We start from the raw sequence: 17,674 nt of genomic DNA, 5'->3' as shown, positions 1-17,674 counted from the left end.
AAACAAACTCTCGCAGTTTACACTACGCGCAGCAAGGTTCCCCAGATTGAAAGCTTGGGATAGCAGTATGTTAAGACTCATCATTTTATCGGCTTTGCAAAGAAAAGAAACTCTAACTTAGTACTCCCATGCTGTCGCAAACTGTAACACACTTAACAAAACAGGAATACTAATTTTATTCTTTTGTTAGCAATAAGGAATAAAAATGTGTCTAACAAGCCTAGGAAAAAATCTAAACGGAAAAAAAGATCCTCCGCTCGAAAAATGCAATTGAAAATGCCGCAGATTTTTATCATTTCATCATATCTTTTGCTTTATCAAAATAAGTTTCTCATGATTGATTTTAAGTCGATTGTGCTAGGCAAAAATATTTTGTAATGGAAAACCCAAGAATATTCCCATCTGGATGGGTGACAAAAGATCATTTACTTTTGCAATTTTTTTTTCCAAAAAATTTCCCCTCGCGACCATAAAAGTAATAACACGTTTTGAGTGGGTCTCCTCCTGAGGCCTCCTATGTTGTTACGATCTTTATGGCTTTGGGAAATTAATCAACCTTGTTTACCAAAGTCGGGGTCTTCAAATGTTTACTTGTCATAAACACTAACTGGTGAAGAAATCAAAAGTTTTGTCTGACAACGGCTCCAGTTGGGACATTTTTATCTCCAGTGTTTAATTGAATGTATAAATATATAGATCATATTAAGGCAAATCCACATTTTTCTTTAAACGGCGAATTATTTCTTTTGTTTCTGTAGACAAAAGAGGGCGAATTTTAATGGATTTAAAAAGGCCGACAATAAAATTAAATATTTTAGTCTTACGTCGGACAAATGAAAACATTGTAGTTTTCAGTGTTTTGAAATCTTGAGTTGTTTTGTCGGAAACCTTACTAAATTGTCCGATTGTTTCCGCGAATTTGAAAATTACTTTGGTACATGGTGCATTGATGCATCAATGAAGAAACTTTAAATTACGCCGCGTCTTTCTATTTTGTTTTGCCGGATCGCGCGCGGATAAAGGGAACTTTTGTGACGACCCAAAATGGATTTCGTTATGCGATTGTCATCGTTCTGTTTATCTCTTTTTCAGATTTTTTACAAACATAATCCATATGTTTTAGATTTGAATGGCCTGTTCGCTACATTTCCATTGATTGGCGAATTGAAATCTATAATTGCACGTCGACGAAGCCAATGATTTTCCTTTTTTGTCAAAATTATGTCGCAGTGGACGCACAAATTAACATTCACCACTGCCCTGTTTTGCATTTTAGGGAACAAAATTATCATAGTAATTTCGGGCCATTTTCGCCCCCTTGAGTTATTAGGCGCTATTTTGTTGAGTTATTTGCGTAACACAGTGCTTAATTTAGGCAAAAGGAAAGATCAATTGCGTACGAATCAACCTTTTTACTTTAACTTCATTGCTGAAAAAAATTGTCAAAGGGATTTCGCGTGACAGCAATGACGTCAACGACTCAAATGATCAACAATAATTGATAAAATTCTGTTACCTGATTGGTCCAGTTCCTTTCCCAGGATACCTGGCGCTGCTACACGAACCGAAAGAGACGTTTCGCTGGCGAAACAAAAGTAAGCAAGGGAGCGAGCATGGAATAGTCGAGCGGATTTCTAGGCTATGAATTTGTCCTCTTTTATTCTTGCAATTTTCCGAATGGGATAAATAAAAATGGCTCCTCCAGGCGAGCTTAATCTTCTAAAAGAACCCCAGCTTAAGGACAAAGAAAAAGAATCCTACAATGGATATATTACGACTACGGTCGCTTCGCTTGACAGACCGCACTTTACATCTTGGACGTTGTTGAATGGTAAGGTGCGAATTGGGCCTGTAGAATCGGGTAGTGGATTTATTTTGCTCTGCCTACTATGGCTTGTCTTCGCCTCAGTGCCAGAAGGAGTTCTTCATGGATTTTGCTCGGTGGTTCAGCGTATCTTTACAATATTTTTACCGCTTGTTTGCTTGATTTGTGTGTTTTATTGGGCCGAACTTCTCATTCATAAATACTGCAAGAGCCAGATCTCGTACGCTGTGTTCCCCGTTTGTCTGTTAGGAGAGCTTTGTACACAAGTTATCCTTGGTGGATCGGATTTCCTGCGAACTACTTTTCTCTTTACTCTCGTGATGGCTGGACTCGTAACACTTGTATTTTCTAAACTTAAAATTCTACCCACAAGTATAGCGCTGTTGTTACTTACAACCGCTCGATTGTCATGTTGGATTACACTTCGTGATATTCCGTCTTTTTTGCGGCCATTTCTAGCCTATTTTTCAGCGTTTAGTGGGCTGATATTATCAAGAAACATTCAAGCATGGTTTTCTCCATCCCCGGGCGAGACCATTCAAAGCAAAGCGCCTCTAATACGGAGACGAACTTCAAGCGTTTCCTCGACTAGCAGTTTGAACAGTAGAAGAAGAACTTCTCTTCCAGCGCTTGGAATCCAAACCAAGGTAGGTAAATCTATGTGAAAGCCTCATTCATTTCCTTAGCTATAGATTACGATCTTTATATTAATGGGTTGGAAGAGCAGTTTATAACTGCCCAAGATCTTTGACCTGTCAAGCCACGGTTTTTCAGACAGAGATGCATTTTGCATCAAGATTCGTCTAATATTTAACAGTACATGATCGAGTAGCAAGGCGTTCGTTTTACATTTCCCTTCATTTATTGTAATGCTGTTTACCATTTGCCTTCTGTTTATATTTTGATAGTCGCGTTGGTGTTGCTCTATTCGAGAAAGCCAGTTCGAGTGCAAGCGGCCTCTTTGATTTATTTCAATGTTGTTCTTTTCCATGCGATGGAGTGTTCGACAAGCGGCAGGGAGAAAACCCAATGTACGCGGTGTACACACGAACATGCATTAAACTTTCATGAGTGCGATTATAGAAAAAATCTTGCGAAATATCATGTCGCAATTTCTGCGTGTAGCACATGTTTACGTTTTATTACTTGACTTTGGATGGATGATGTTCGAAGTCGAGGCTTAGAAGGTTTAAAATACTCGCAAGTAGTGCGGCAAGATTTATGGAGCTCAAAGGATCTCTAATCTTAGCAACGCCAGTTATCTGGAATCACCTGCAATCCTCGCCAATTTCTCGGTGTGCAATATATTATCATTTCTTTGTTAGTTCTTCAACATTTGTTATGGAAATTATTCCTAATCTGGCATGGCTCGGCAAAATGCAAAATGGTAAGGATTTGTTCTATAAGTGATATTTCTTTGAGGCGAAGCCATATGGACAAATCCACACTATTATTTTCGTTATTGATTTTTAGACGACCTTCATCGGGGTTTCGGTGATTGCTTCATGGCCTGACTCAATGAAACACGGTACACTTGGGCCAAATCTCATTGTGCGACTCGAGATGTAATTGTAGATCTTGCAAATGAGATAAACAACAACTGCTCGCTTCCCACAAGTCAAAATCGCCCTTCGGTTTGGCAAATTAAGGCTAATAACTTTGTGCTCGAAATTGTAGTACCGAGCTAATTTTGATAAAAAAAAATCAATATGCTCGGGAGTCGAGAACACGGCTTAGTGTTTTGCGGTGATGATAACAATTCCAATTTCCCTCTTCTTGTTTGCAGATGGTGCGACAATAGGGAGAAGGTTTCTGTCTGTTTTGCTAGCGCGGGAACTGCTAATCGAATTCATTGTCGAAGTAATTTTTGCTGTTTTGCTTTCGAGATCGTCTCTTCTTACGCGTGTTCAGTATGGAATATTGTTTTCGCCCACATTGTTTATTAAGGGATAAACATCCGAGACTGTTCGGTATTTGGTGGTCAAGGATAGCGGTTAATTTATGAATTCGCCCCGAAACCAAATAGCAATTTTCTTCAAGAGTATGCTTACTAACTGAGCAAATAAATAAATACCGAAAAGAGATCAGATCAGATTTGATTTGTCAATCACATTTACGCATCCAAAGATGAGGAAAGGCATTTTACAAGGACGATTAAATTAGTTCAAAGCCGTGTGATTTTAGCTGGTGTTGTCATCTTAAGTGGCTACAGGCTGAGTGTTGTTGAAAAAGATATATAGAAATTCTTTCCACTATCAAGTTACTTAAAGCTCAGGAAGAGTTTTGATTGTTTTCTTTGAAACCCAGGTAGTGTAAAAATTCCATATATCTGTTGGCGCACCAAGACTCGTGAATGTCATGGGGAATTTTTATATATGTGATCTTTGTTTTCTTCCTGCTAAAGAACATACGTTTTGACTTTATTGATACCTTGTGAGTGTCATCAGGTCAGGAAGACAAGCACATGCCAAACAAATTATCAAAGATTGTTTACATACATAACATTTTCCACTCTACTTACTATAAGGGAATGCACATTTAAATGGAAAACAGCTTGCGAATGTTGTGATTTTTCGAACGAATTCATCTCCATGGATGCTATCAAAGAAGAAAAAGCTGCTTTTATGATTATATTTTTTTGATGTTCTCTTGTGATTTGAAACGAATCTTGGGATATTTTTTCCCATTTTTTGCTGAAGTGATTGGTTAACAAACTTAACTATCTTAGAAATTGTGGGTAATTTTTACGGAGAGAATATTTTACCTTCTGTTATAAGATATAAATGCATTTGGGTACATAAACATATTTGTCAAAATGGTTGTTGACAAAAAAATTGGAATCATGCACTCAGCCCTTTGTAGTATCTGAAAATCTAACAAATTTTTGTTTAAGTGTAGCTTTCACTTTTTAAGTTTGATTGTTTTTCATTCAAGTGTTCTCAGTAGTCCAGTGCTCTGAATCATTGTTTTACATACTTTATAAAAAGAATTAACTTCTAAGCTGTATTGTCTGCCAAGGTTTAAACTGTAACTGTGACATTTTTCTGAAAGGTTTTAAGAACTCAATCAGCTATAGCAAGGTGTAAAATATGATCCACATGTTATGAAATATGCATAAGTTAACTATTAAATAAAATCTACATTTTTATTTATTCAGTTTTATATGATAGCAGCGTGTTAAAATTTACCTAAGGTAATCATGGTTTGTGAAGATGTCTTGCTGTGTATTTTACGCAGCAGTTCAATGTCGTTTGTTCCGTTGAATCATTTCTGTAGTGTGAGCTATTCCTTATTTTTAATGATCACAGCTTCTTATTTTAACCAAGAGTCACCTGTATTTGAAAAAGATTTGACAAGAAAGTCTAGCAACAATTTATTTCTCTATGACAGTATCACTAAGCAAAGCAGTAGAAAAACTCTGATGGACATTGAATTTGTTTCAGTAAAACTTATAATTGATAAAGTGACAAAATGCAATAACATCATGGAGGGGAAAACCTCTTTGCCGATTGCTTTTGTTGAGAATTTGGCAAAAATTTTGAGCAGATTGTGTGTATTTTCTGGGTTTGGAGGCTTTTCATGCCCATGAATTGAGTTGTCATTTTCTATTTAGCTGTAAGTTGATCAGAGCCGGAAAAATTATTAATTTGTTTTTACTGCTGAAAGCTGACCTTTGTTATTTAAACACTTAAACTTGAAAAGAATTCCTTGTCTAAGTACACATGTATATGTTATTGTGATTCTGTGACCTGCACAATGCATAGTCAAAGCAAACAGATTTATTTGTCCTAAATGTTATTTTTTTGGACTTAAGGTCAGAGCAGTTGCATTTTATTTTTTTGTCTTCATTACAAATGGCCTTTTATGAACATTTAATGGACACAGGGGGTCTTTTAATCTCCAGGCCATTCCTTTCATTTCATTGATAATTATTGCAAATTTTGGATTCTTTAAATATCTAATGAGATATATTTATAGAATGAAAGTAAAAGATGTTTATGGCATCTGAATGGGGAAGATAGCATGGAGACATTGTTGTTTTTTTCTTGGTGGGAATGAAATACTACGAACATTTTCACCTTGGAGCAAATAAATTTGAAAGTCACCTCAGACAAATCTTTTGAAAGTGAAAGTGTTGCCCCATTCTATTTATTTTTATGAAGTAGGGGACATCTGCTTATACTTTTGATAAGAGAAAGCAAAAGATGTGTTTGATAAGCAGGGTTGTCCTTTAGGGCTGGCTGTGGGCAAAATGCATTGGATGAAGAAGTGCCAATGGCTGAATTTTTCCACTGAACGTTCCATATGGCTTAACAGGCACTTCTTAGGTTTTGCAGTTGTAATCATGGGCACAAGATACATTAGATCAGTTTCATGCCTAGAGAGTGAGAGCTTGTTCAGGAGAATTCTTAACTTTCTTTTGGTTTTTGTCGTTTGTTTGTTTGTTTTTTTGGAGGACTTGAATTTATTCAGTACTATAATACACAGTATGCACTTAATAACTGATGGTGGCTGTTGTAACTTTTTGCCATTTTTGGTTGCAGGGTTCTATAGACTGCACAACACTGGGAGAAGCTCATGGCATGATCTCTGACCTACTAGCAGATTCTAATGTGCCTCCTAATGTGGCAAGCACCCTTAAAATAATCAGCACAATGATCGCACCACCCACTGCTTTCCATGCAGTACAGCGGCCATTTGTTTCCGCCATGTCACCCCTTATAGAAAAATTCCGTGATGAGAGTCAGGAGGACAAAGTGAGAGATCAACCAGATCTTAAGGATGACATGCCTTTGCCAATGGTTGGGGTGAGTGCATTGTCAGTTGATCTAGGTGCAGTGTAATCCATTTGCTCCCAATATATAAATTTCAGTTCTCCACACACTGTCTGCCATACATTTCTTATAACTTAGGCTGTGAGAATTTGGTGGTAAATCAGACAGTATTCCCCAGTTAATATGTTCACATTTTAGTCTTTTATGGGTGTGAAAGAGATAAGAAAGGGTGTTTTGAGGTTCAAGGGACCTTCTGTAGTTGGGTTGTTAAACCCTGGCTAGAATTAATCACGTTTTGTTTTGTGTTCATGAGAAAGACACTTCACTCTTTCAGTGCCCCATTCCACCTACAAGGGTAGGAGTAGGCTCTAGCAAACTGTCAGAGAAACTTGTCGAAATGTTGAAGGGTTAGTTTCAATAAGCTACAGCTTCCCACCCAGGAAAAAAGATGGCAGGATGGCTCCTGTGATTTGTATTACAAATTCAAAATTACACATGATTTCTGCCAAAAGTTTTGAAGGCGTGTGACCACATAAGTAGCACTGATCGGATTGTTATGTTAATTTCTCTAACTAGTAAAACCACAAAACGCTTCTCTCCCATTTTCTGTTGCTTTAAGTTATGTTCATTTGCGAAAGTGATTCTGATAGCCAGTGCGCAATCGCAGACTACATAACGCGTTTTAAATTGTTTACATAGAAAACAAGGAAACCATTTACATCGAAACTGACGAAATCTTTTTTTCAGCAACTCCAGCGAATAAGGCGCACGTTAAATTCCCAAGGGAGGCGCATGTCAAGCACGTGGACGACCACGACCTCCGCCACTGGCATGCCTACTCTAGATCCTGACGTCACAGTGGGTCGCACAACACCTGTTGTGACATTCACTGAGCACAATGCTGTTAGTCACGCAAATAAGAGCCCTCAAAAGTCTTCACTAGCAGAAGGCGCTAATATTACCAGCACGAAAAACGGTCCTCAAGAGACTTACACCAAGCATAGACCCGCTTGCTTCAGCCACAGCTTTCCCACTCAGGCTTCACCGGGTCTGTCGCGAAAGCTTTCCCCGGACATGGCCCCATCTGGCTCTCCTCTTCTCCAAAGACGTTCGCCTGATCGGGTTGCGGCAACGCCGACTTCTTCGTCTCCGAGTCTTCTACGGAAGTCGCCCGATAGGATGTTTACTTCTTCGAATGTGTTCAGAAGACTTAGTAAAGAAGAAACGCAACTTGTCAAAGATGCTCTCGATCAGGCAGAGCAGGAGAAAGAGACGGTAGACGTCGTTGATACTGTGGGGAAATCTAAACCATGTGACTGTGACTGTCACGCAAATCCCTCGTCAACAAAACAAGAAAAAGACAATAATCAATCAAGTAATGAGTCTGTCAAGAAAGCGGACAGTGTTGAGGAGAATCCGGTTTTACCCAAATCAAAAGAACTTGATAAACTACTAGATCAAATCTCGGACTGGAATTTTCCGATATTTGATGCTTGCGAACATGGAAATATATTGACTCAGGTAAGGATGAAACTTGTTGGAAATGTACAGTTTATGATATTTACCGACTTGTTCACTTTTCGGTCGCAAGGGAATGTGATGGGTTGGGGGGGGGGGGGGATTGCGTGGTTGAAAGAATTATTAACCCGCAGAAGAATTATTAACCCGCATAAATTGTGTTAAAGGCCATCAAGGGTAAGTTTCCTACACAGGAAATAGCCACCTTGAAGAAAACAAACCGTAAAGCTGCTTCTTTTTTCCACACAATAATACGCTTTTTTTCAGTTAAGAAATTTCAGTTTATATATGTCTTTTTGCTGCAGGTTACATACAAAGTGTTTCAGAAAGTTGGACTTTTTGAGGCATTTAAAATTCCAGAGGACAAATTCCTCAGTTTTTTCTTTGCATTGGAAAGTGGGTACCACGATATTCCTTGTAAGTAAGATTTGTTCTGTGTGACTGGGTTGATTTTTTGTGCAGTCTACTTTGCCATGAGGAAGTTTTGTGATCTAGATCGGTTAGAAGGCGTAAAATATCGCGCAGAGTTTTTTATAAAAATAATTCCTCTTCCACTTTTACTCACGTTCAGACCTGATTATTTGGTGATATACTTGAGTCGAGATTTTGGTAAACGCAGAGTCTTAAGGGGGCGACGAATCAGCTCTTTAGTCGTTGATGCTTTCAATGTGCTCAGTTCTGACATGAGAAAAGGTTCGACAATGTTGTAATAATTGTACATGTTAAAAAGTACTGGTTATGCCACATACGCGTCTTTTTCCCTTGAAAAATTTCCTTTTTAAACAGTTTTCCATGTGGGTGAAAATAGAAAATAGTCATAGGATTTCAACTGAGATCGATCATTGACATGTTTTCGTGATCAGAAACTGACGTTCTAGTTTTGGTGAAAAATTTCGCAAGGAAAAAAACTTGTTAAGGTCCAGATTTGTTTGTGTCGATTACTTGACATCTACGATTGTCGAAGGAAATTTCAGAAAAGTTAAGGGAAATGAGAGTTCAACCAAGTTTCTCTTACAAGGATTCCGGGCTAAAATCTAGATACAACAAAACATTATTGTCTGACAATTACACCCGCTAAGAACACTTTGCTGGTGTGAATGCGTTTTTCTCAGAAATTTGACTTTGACTGTCAAAACGCTTCCTCTCTATACTGTTCTCTAATCACAACCCATGGTACTGTCCAGGAGAATGTGGTGAACAATCAAGAGGCACTTTAGTTGTATTCTCATTACCTAAATGTATGAGGCAGCCGTGTTACTTTAAGGAGAAATTATATGCTTGTCACACATAGGATTACATTTTAATGGTTAATTTCTATGCTGTATTTAGACCACAACTGTATGCATGCTTCGGATGTTCTTCATGGCGTGTTCTTTATGACAACAAAGAAGATTCCTGGCTTTGGTCCATCAAGCTTAAAACTTGGCGATGATAGCGAGTCGGATTCGGACAGCGGACTAAACGGGGAAGGACGGCAGAAGAGTAGTACTGGTGATTATGGAATCTTAATGGACTCTATTCCTCAACTGGAACTACTGGCATTGTACACTGCAGCCACCATGCACGATTATGATCACCCGGGAAGGACAAACGCTTTTCTTGTGTCAACTCTATCGCAGCAAGTAAGTTTATCCAGTTTTAAACGATTTCGCGTTACTTGATGGTTATTTACTGTGTTGTCCTGTGTAGCTGCTCTTTGAGATTAGCCCTGCGTGACATCCCTGAAGATCTGTTGCGAAAGAGGCCACACATTGTATTAGAGGAAGAGTATTTAATGTTGTCCTTTCCTCTCCTTAACAAATGTTTTCAAACGTGAGCGCTTTTTGATGTTGTGTCGCAAAAACCAAAACCAAAAGTAAAGTTATGACAAGGGCCAATCAGAACAAAGGTAAATATTGTAAGGAACCAATGAGAACTCAGAGTGAAATAATGTTCATTTAATGGCCATAAGCGCAGAAGAACGCAGCTACCAAGTCATGATCGGTTGTAGTTTTGCATTTGATTGGCTGAAAGGGTAGCGCGAGTTTTGCAGACCAGTCTTAGTACGTAGTTAACCCTTTTACGCACTGACGTCAGTATGCATATTCTCTATACTTTGCGCCATACATTTCGTAAAGTGCCGATAGAGATAATTTGTTTCACAATCAAGATCTCATTTATTCGGTGAAAGGAGAAATTATATTAGTCATTCTATGGGGTCAAAGGGTTTTATGAAATAACACCATACGACTTTCGTTAATAACTGATCTTTTGCGTTCCTTCAGAGGTGTTTTATTTTTGTTTGTTTTACAGGTTACAGATTCTTGTGCCCTAAACACGTTTCCTATTTTTTTTCAGGCTTTATTGTATAACGACAGATCAGTGTTGGAGAATCATCACGCCGCTGCTGCATTCTCACTTCTTATGTCAGATCCAAAGTTTAACTTCTTGTGCGGGTTGGAACCTGTGGAATTCAAACGCTTCAGGTTTCTTGCGATTGAAGCTATTCTGGCCACAGATCTCAAGAGACACTTTGATTTGCTCTCCGAGTTTAATGCCAAGGTAAAGAAAAGTAGACTGTTGTTGCGAGTTATTTCCGTTACTTGCATCAAAGAATAGTAAAAGAAATTATATTCATTACATAAAGGGGCAATTTTTATTTCATAAAACTGATCCACTGAGAAGACTTTGCTTTAGGTATCCTTTGATAAGTCGGCCAGTTGACGCTCAAGAGTTAAAGCAATCTTAACTTGGTATTAAATGCAAGCAAGTCCAGGTTTGGACAATCTTTACTTGTTTAGAATGCTAGCAAGTCAAGTTTTAGGCAATCTTTACTTGTTTAGAATGCTAGCAAGTCAAGTTTTAGGCAATCTTAAATTGGTTTTAAATTCAAGCAATTCGAGGTTTAGTCAAACTTAACTTGGTTTAGAATGAAAGCAAGTCGATTTTAATTAATTTTCGTTCTTTTTTTTTTTTGACAGATTTCTGAAGAGGGTGGTGGAATAGATTGGTCGCAAGAAGCTGATCGACTTCTGACCCTCCAGATATGCATCAAAATGGCGGACATTTCAGGACCGAGTAAGCGTAGGGACTTACACACTCGCTGGACCGAGAGGATTGTTGAAGAGTTCTACGAGCAGGTAATGGGAAAAGAAAAAGGGAGAAAGAAAATTTATGCCTAGATTACATAGTCTAATATTAAATGATATGTTTTAGTTATGTTACGTGGCCTTACGGTAAGTGCGCTGGGGCCCGTCTCTCAAAAGTCCTGGTAACTTAAAGGCCCGAAGCCGTATTTTAAAATTTAAAGATTAGAGAACTAGGTTCTGGCACCCTAGCCAGTCCATTTTGTTTCTTCCGCTGATACTTTTATTGTAGAATTTTTTGTCATTTCCGACGCACGATGGTTTCAACAGTAGGACAGTGGTATGCATTCCTGTGTTTCAAGATTGTGATACGTCTTGCTCTTAATTTCAATTCACTTCTCTCGTTTATTTCAGGGAGATGACGAGCTTGGGCGAGGCATGCCTATATCTCCTTATATGGACCGTGATCATCCTCACGTGGCGCAGCTTCAAGAATCATTCATCAATCATCTGGTTGCTCCTTTATACAATGCGTACGCAAACGCCGGACTTCTACCGGGGGAGTGGGTCGATGTCGAAGCCAGTAGTTCGGACTTGGAGAGCGACGATGAAGACTCCAGCGAAGAATCACCGAGGAGTACCGAAGAAGAACAACAGCGAAGGAAGCCAAAGAAGTCCCGACGTCGAAAGCGACGGAAGATAACAAGCGATCTCACGAAGAACATTGAAAATAATTACAAAATGTGGTTAGAGGTTATTAAGCAAGAAGAAAGAGAAAAACGAAAATTGAATAAGATCGAAACAGATGAAAGCGAACGACAAGAAGTAGAAGGATCTGACGAGGAGTTGATGATGATAGAGACATCCTTGAAAGATGAAATAATTGAGGAAGAGGAGAATGGTTCTGAGTCTGGAAGCGCTGCTGATTCACGCAAGGAAAGTAACTCTTAAGTGAGCTGACTTTGTACTTAACCCTGTAAATTATAAGCTGCGACCATACTGTGAACTTAGGAAAAAATTAGCATTGTCTTTTAAAATGTACTGGCAGGCGCAAACAAACCTGAAGGTTTTCTGTCTTTTCGGTTAACCGTGATGTTAATGTGGTAGAAGTTGTGGCCTTTTGTTGAGTGGTTGTCGTGTTTGTGATTGGTGACTTGTAACTAAAGATTGTTATGTGAATTAGATCATCGCTCGTTTGTCGTTTCTCAAGGGTAGGGAGGGGTGCACGTTCGTACTATCGATGATGGCCTGCGGTAGTCTTTCTAAAGTAACCCAGTCGTTCAAGATTCTGTTCAAGTACGTTTTAGAAAACGTAAAATCAGCAGAGCTATATGAGAGCGAGTTAAAGTGTCAATTTTTTACAAGTGAGCTTGATAAAGCAAGTTTAACTTTAAAAAATATATATATGATAAAATAATTTTATTGTTTTAATTCACTAATGAAAGTGTTACGGAATCCTGGTTTTAACGAAGGCTTTGAATGAGTTATTTTAGAAAGTTTATTACCCACATTGGAATCAAACTTTTAGCGGAGAGAATTTGCAATGATTAGATGAAAAACCGGAACGTAGAAGTGGACGAAAAGACGTCATCTGAAAATTTTCATTTACAGCTGAGATAACATTACTCAGACCTGGCGTGACTAGCACGATAATTGGTCACGCTATCGTCTGCCTGTGTATTATATGTACAGGGAATACACTTGTATGTACAAAACGAGAATCAAATTATGCAATTATAATGTGTAAATAACGTGGATTGCCACCGAGCCTTTCAAGGCCAAAATATTAAAGTATCAGAGTTGAGAATAGATCGACTTACTAATGAGAGAACAACAGCTGTAGTATTTAAGGACTCAATGTTAAATATAGTTGGAAGAAATCTGTCACGCAGTAAGTGTGCTATTATAATGACTCTCCTTATCTAAATTTCTACCAAAGACATTTCGAGGCTGGAAACTTTCTCAGATGATTCTGGTATCAAGGAACTCACATTACGCTGCTACTGACTAATTAAACTAAATCAAGCTGATTAGTTAGTTGAATGCTATTGACTGTAAAGCGGGACTGTATCGCCCTGAACTAAGCGGTCGTTTATCACAGGGATTGTTGATGAGCGTGAAAGGAACCAATCGAGAAGAAAAGAAATTGAATTTGCGAATTGGTTGCTGTTATAAACTCTTTTCTTTTCTCTTTCGGAACTGGACAATTTATTGATACTGAAAGAGAACTCCTGAGGAATTTTCAGCGTCCTCTAACCCTTTGAGCTCATTCTCGTAAAAAAACTGCTCTTCTCCAAACGCCGGTTTTAACTGGTCCAACCATGCTGCTCTCTTGTCGTATTTTGCAAAAAACGGTCGTCCAGTCCATTGAGGATTTCGTGCCTGAAGGAATTGCAAGACGAATACCTTTTCATTGGCAACTTCTGCAGTTCCTAACAAATGTACTTTTCCTGGAGCAGCGGACATGGACGGACCGCGCACCGTTCTCGCAACTCCGGAAACTCGCCGAATAGATTCGTGATAGATTCGTGAGGCCTCGACCAGTGGAACTTCAAAATAATGTTTAGCACCAGTGTCCCGCTCTACGAACATGTAATAAGGAATCATGCCGAGAGAGAGCTGGGTCTGCCACATTTCAACCCAGACCCACGGGTCTGCATTGACATGATGGATCAATGGAGCCTGAGAGCGAATGACTGCTCCGGTCATGCGTATCCGTCGGATGGCTTCCCTGACGACAGGTGATTGGAGTTCACGGGAGTGGGACACATGAGCCATGATGGCAAGATGTCGACCGGACATAGTGACTGTTTCAAACAGCCTGAAAAGTGAAGAGAGTTATTAAAAATAAGTCATGAGAGAAAGGCGATTGATGTGCGAGATAGGGAAGAGGAGCGAATGCCTTTACCGCTGGTACTCAGTGCTAGCCACAGTTACTTAATTGAAAGATATGTTAAATAAACCCAGATTTCCCTACTATATATATATCTTCTCAGTTTTGATTGCCTGTTTTGGACATGACCGGACACAATAGCATTCCAAGAAAATCGCACTGAACTAGCTTAGAAAAAGAGGCATCCCATTAATTTACTCAGTCACAGAGTGTGAGCTTAAGAACAAAAGATTGCGCACGGTCTGGGAGCTACCGACGTTAATTTCAGAACCGTTGTTTTGATTCTCTTATTTTTGCAAGCTCTCATAACTAGTCATTAATCCTACTGACTTTAGGACCTGCGAGAAACTCTAAGGACCAAAAGCCGCCATGTAAGTGATCATCATCAAAACCCAAACTGAAAAGCATTTAATTTACCGAAGTAAATCGTCAGCGTCATCATTTGTGACATAACGGTAAGGCCAATAAGCAAGAGACTTGGTACCAATCCTGATAGTCCTTAAGTGGTCGAGTGTTGGATCCTGGAGGAGTGGGTGGATGTATCTTTCAAGCTGTTTTGTTGTCATCACCATAGGGTCACCACCGGTAAATAAAACATCTCTTATTCCTACATGAGAAATTGAGTGAAAACTGATATTTAACGTCATCTCATTAGCTGGAAAAGGAGGATTCAAGTGACTAGTAACGGTTTACATTACTTTGCGATCATCTATCTAAATATTCAATCTGCTGTTGAGAATAACCCGAAATTACTTTGGTATCACCTTGCTACAATCGCTGAGATCTCATACCACGCCCTCAGCCAATCCGATTCTGAACCAAAATATATCATGTCTCGGTCACTCGCGTTTTTCCCGCGCTTGGAACTTTTACATGTTCTCATTGGTTTCCTACGATATTAACGTGAACAAAGATTGGCTTTTGTGACTTACCAGTCAATCGAAAAACAACCGATCCGTTTCTTGTAATACAGTGATATCAAAAAGAAATTCCCGATCCCAGCTAGTCATCGCTCACGGTCGTGTCATAATTTTTATCTTTATTTAAAACATGTACGATGGTAACTGAAATATTTCCAAAATTCTCTCAATCTTGCTTTAAAAAGGACCAAATCACAATTTATGCAAAGTCGTTACGAACCAATTTGGCCATACATCTGCGTACATTCATGCCGTAGAATGATGCGTAAAGATTTCTCAAGGCACCACTAAGCCTGCAACTCTACAATCTTGGCCATATTGTTGAGAAAAACTAAGCTAAATGTTCTTTTCTTTCAGTCCTGGCAATATGTCACACTCTTCTGACACCTTGCAAAAATTGGAAACGTAAAGCACTCTTACGCAACTAAATTTAGTAGCTTTGTTACCTAAATATCATATGACCCGTCAGGCCCTACGCGTGTGCTTTTATTGAAAAACATGCACGTATTCCCGAATGTCACATACTACATATGATCACTATCATTATTGTACCCGGATATCCCCGCCGTGGAGGCTCGATCAGCCAACTATAAGTGGATAACACACGATTGGATTATTGATTGCATAACTACAATGCCAGTGTTCAGATATTGAAGCGATTTTTCAAAAGTGTACCTTTGTGTTTTCGAATATAACTTGCCAGTTTCTCAGAATCATATGACTGGAAGGCTTGCGGAGATCCAACCGCGGTAAACTGGGCCCAACGGAAACAATACGTACAGAACGTGTGGCACCACTGACCTATCAAAAGCATTGACCTGTGAGTTACCATGGTCACTGCACAAGGGATTTCTTAATAAAAGCTATCTTGAGACGATTACGAACTAACTGAAAGTAGTTTCAATGATGGCACAATGTTTTCTGGCGATACGAATATAATCAGTTTGTCTGTAATTTTAAAGTGCAAGAGTCAGTCGAGCTAACAGAACAGAGAGCGGAATGGAAGTGAGTGGAGTTCCCTTACAACAAAAAAAATGGTTTAACTCTCACAGTTTTTTGTTTGTTTTTTTTTTTCTCACAGTTTTTTTTTAATGAAATAAATTTATTTCATAAAAGGATCCCTTAACGGGAAGGATAAACCCTCTAAAATTTGCTTCGCTTCCCACGTGTGGCTTTGAAGCTCAGTTGGTAGAAGCGGGAAGGCACGGGTGTAAATCCCGTCGAAACCTGAATCTTTTACCATCTTCTTCTAGGCAATTGCTTAAAGTGCAGTCCACCTGTGAGCATCATTTCTTTTCTTGAGGTTTAACTCTGTTAAGCACTTCTCTGCGATGTTAGCTGGAAAGTGTGAACGCATGTTAACAACCAAGTTAATATTAGAAAGTAGTGATATACCTTCGGCGGGAAAGAAGAGAACCGTTTCTCGATATTTGTGCTGCATCCCAGGTAGCTCTTCGCCATTCTCACGTGGCACATTCATAGTTTTCTGGTTGGCTGGATGCGGATTCATGGATGTTCGAATTTTTTCCACTTTTTTTCGAAGAGAAACCCGACTTTTATTATCACGCATGGCATTCAGGATGTTGTGTAGGTCGTCAGGTGACACCATTCCTGATAAAGAAAAAACACGAAAGGATAAGAAATGAAAAGTGCTATCAACTGTCAAATGTCAAAGGAAGAGTTCAAACCCTTTACGTAGTTCGTTTAGAAAGTTAGTGCCCCTTAAATTTGCCGGAACACACCTGAGGTGCCCTGAGTAACACAATTTTCTCATCGCTAAGGATGGCTAGGAAAGGCAATTATAATAATCATCACTCGAGACTATGATGGAGCTGGATGAACGTAGTTTAATGAGCGAAATCACGAAGGTTATTAAAACATGGCCGACTCTACACACCACCAGTCCTCTAGACGCATGTTTACTACATTGTAGAAAATACCGCTGATCATTACATCAATCAATCAGTTTGGCTGAATCTATCATATGACTTTTATTTCATTAAGTGCCCTCAAGGGCGCCCAGGGACAAATATTAGTAGCCAAGTCTTCATAATGGGCACAAAATATCAGCGAGTGTCCATGTATCAATCTATGATGAAATAAAAGATAATTTCGTTTTATCAACCGAGTTAATAATGTGAATTAGGCATCGTATAGATTCTAAAGCTGACGTTTCGAGCGTTGGCCCCTCGTTATAGTGAATCCCGCCTTAAAAGCCCATAACGGTGGCTAATTCACTATCAACGCTGTCAGTAAAACCAAATTATCTCGTTATATCCCTGCACCGATGCAAAACACCATAATCTCTTAAGAAACTTACCCTTTTTACGTTGAAATACACTTGCATGTCTTGCTCAAGGACAAGTTAAACTCGCCGCGATTAACGTGGCTTGACACCTCTTGACGCGGCGATGGCTCAACTAAATCGTTTTATTGCTGACAAAATCACTAATACTTAATTCTCGTAGCTTACCTGGTTGTGGAAAGGTGAGCTGAAACATAGGATCATCCGGTACAGCAGACCAGTCGATCAGCTGAGTAACCACGTAATTGTTTGTGCGCATCGGCAGAACGGATGCCGCTGCTAGGTATGGCAGAGAGTCCACTGACTGAGCCCCTCGAGGCCAGTATGTGTTCAATATGGCTGGAATGTGACTTTTAGTGTACATTTTCCATTG

General features: G+C 39.2%; 2 protein-coding genes across 4 annotated transcripts in view; one reads left to right on the top strand and one right to left on the bottom strand.

Moving 5' to 3' along the window:
• The first annotated feature begins 1,522 nt into the window (after positions 1-1,522).
• On the top strand, positions 1,523-13,063 carry LOC113674750 (cGMP-inhibited 3',5'-cyclic phosphodiesterase 3A). Its single transcript, XM_027191246.2, has 8 exons — positions 1,523-2,472; positions 6,370-6,633; positions 7,348-8,121; positions 8,424-8,535; positions 9,448-9,740; positions 10,456-10,659; positions 11,079-11,237; positions 11,598-13,063. Exons 1-8 carry the CDS (start codon positions 1,693-1,695, stop codon positions 12,132-12,134), a joined length of 3,123 nt encoding a protein of 1,040 aa, XP_027047047.2. The 5' UTR covers positions 1,523-1,692; the 3' UTR covers positions 12,135-13,063.
• Positions 12,591-17,674, bottom strand: part of LOC149049952 (uncharacterized) — a 21,366-nt gene continuing 16,282 nt past the window's right edge. For 2 of the 3 annotated variants that reach the window (XM_089197586.1, XM_089197587.1), the window contains exons 3-7: positions 17,470-17,674; positions 16,392-16,607; positions 15,672-15,797; positions 14,494-14,683; positions 12,771-14,004 (exon numbers count right to left, since the gene is read on the bottom strand). The exon at positions 17,470-17,674 is cut by the window's right edge and continues 20 nt beyond it. In XM_089197586.1, coding sequence (XP_089053712.1) covers positions 13,392-14,004; positions 14,494-14,683; positions 15,672-15,797; positions 16,392-16,607; positions 17,470-17,674 — 1,350 coding nt within the window. In that variant the 3' untranslated portion in view covers positions 12,771-13,391. Of the gene's footprint in view, positions 14,005-14,493; positions 14,684-15,671; positions 15,798-16,391; positions 16,608-17,469 lie in introns of all 3 variants that reach the window. The other variant, XM_089197588.1, reaches the window with a different exon arrangement.

The sequence above is a fragment of the Pocillopora damicornis genome, chromosome 2, assembly GCF_964200805.1.
Source record: "Pocillopora damicornis chromosome 2, jaPocDami1.2, whole genome shotgun sequence".
Classification (NCBI taxonomy): Eukaryota; Metazoa; Cnidaria; class Anthozoa; order Scleractinia; family Pocilloporidae; genus Pocillopora; species Pocillopora damicornis.
The sequence above is the reverse complement of the archived record's forward strand: the minus strand, read 5'-3'. Positions and strand labels throughout refer to the sequence as shown.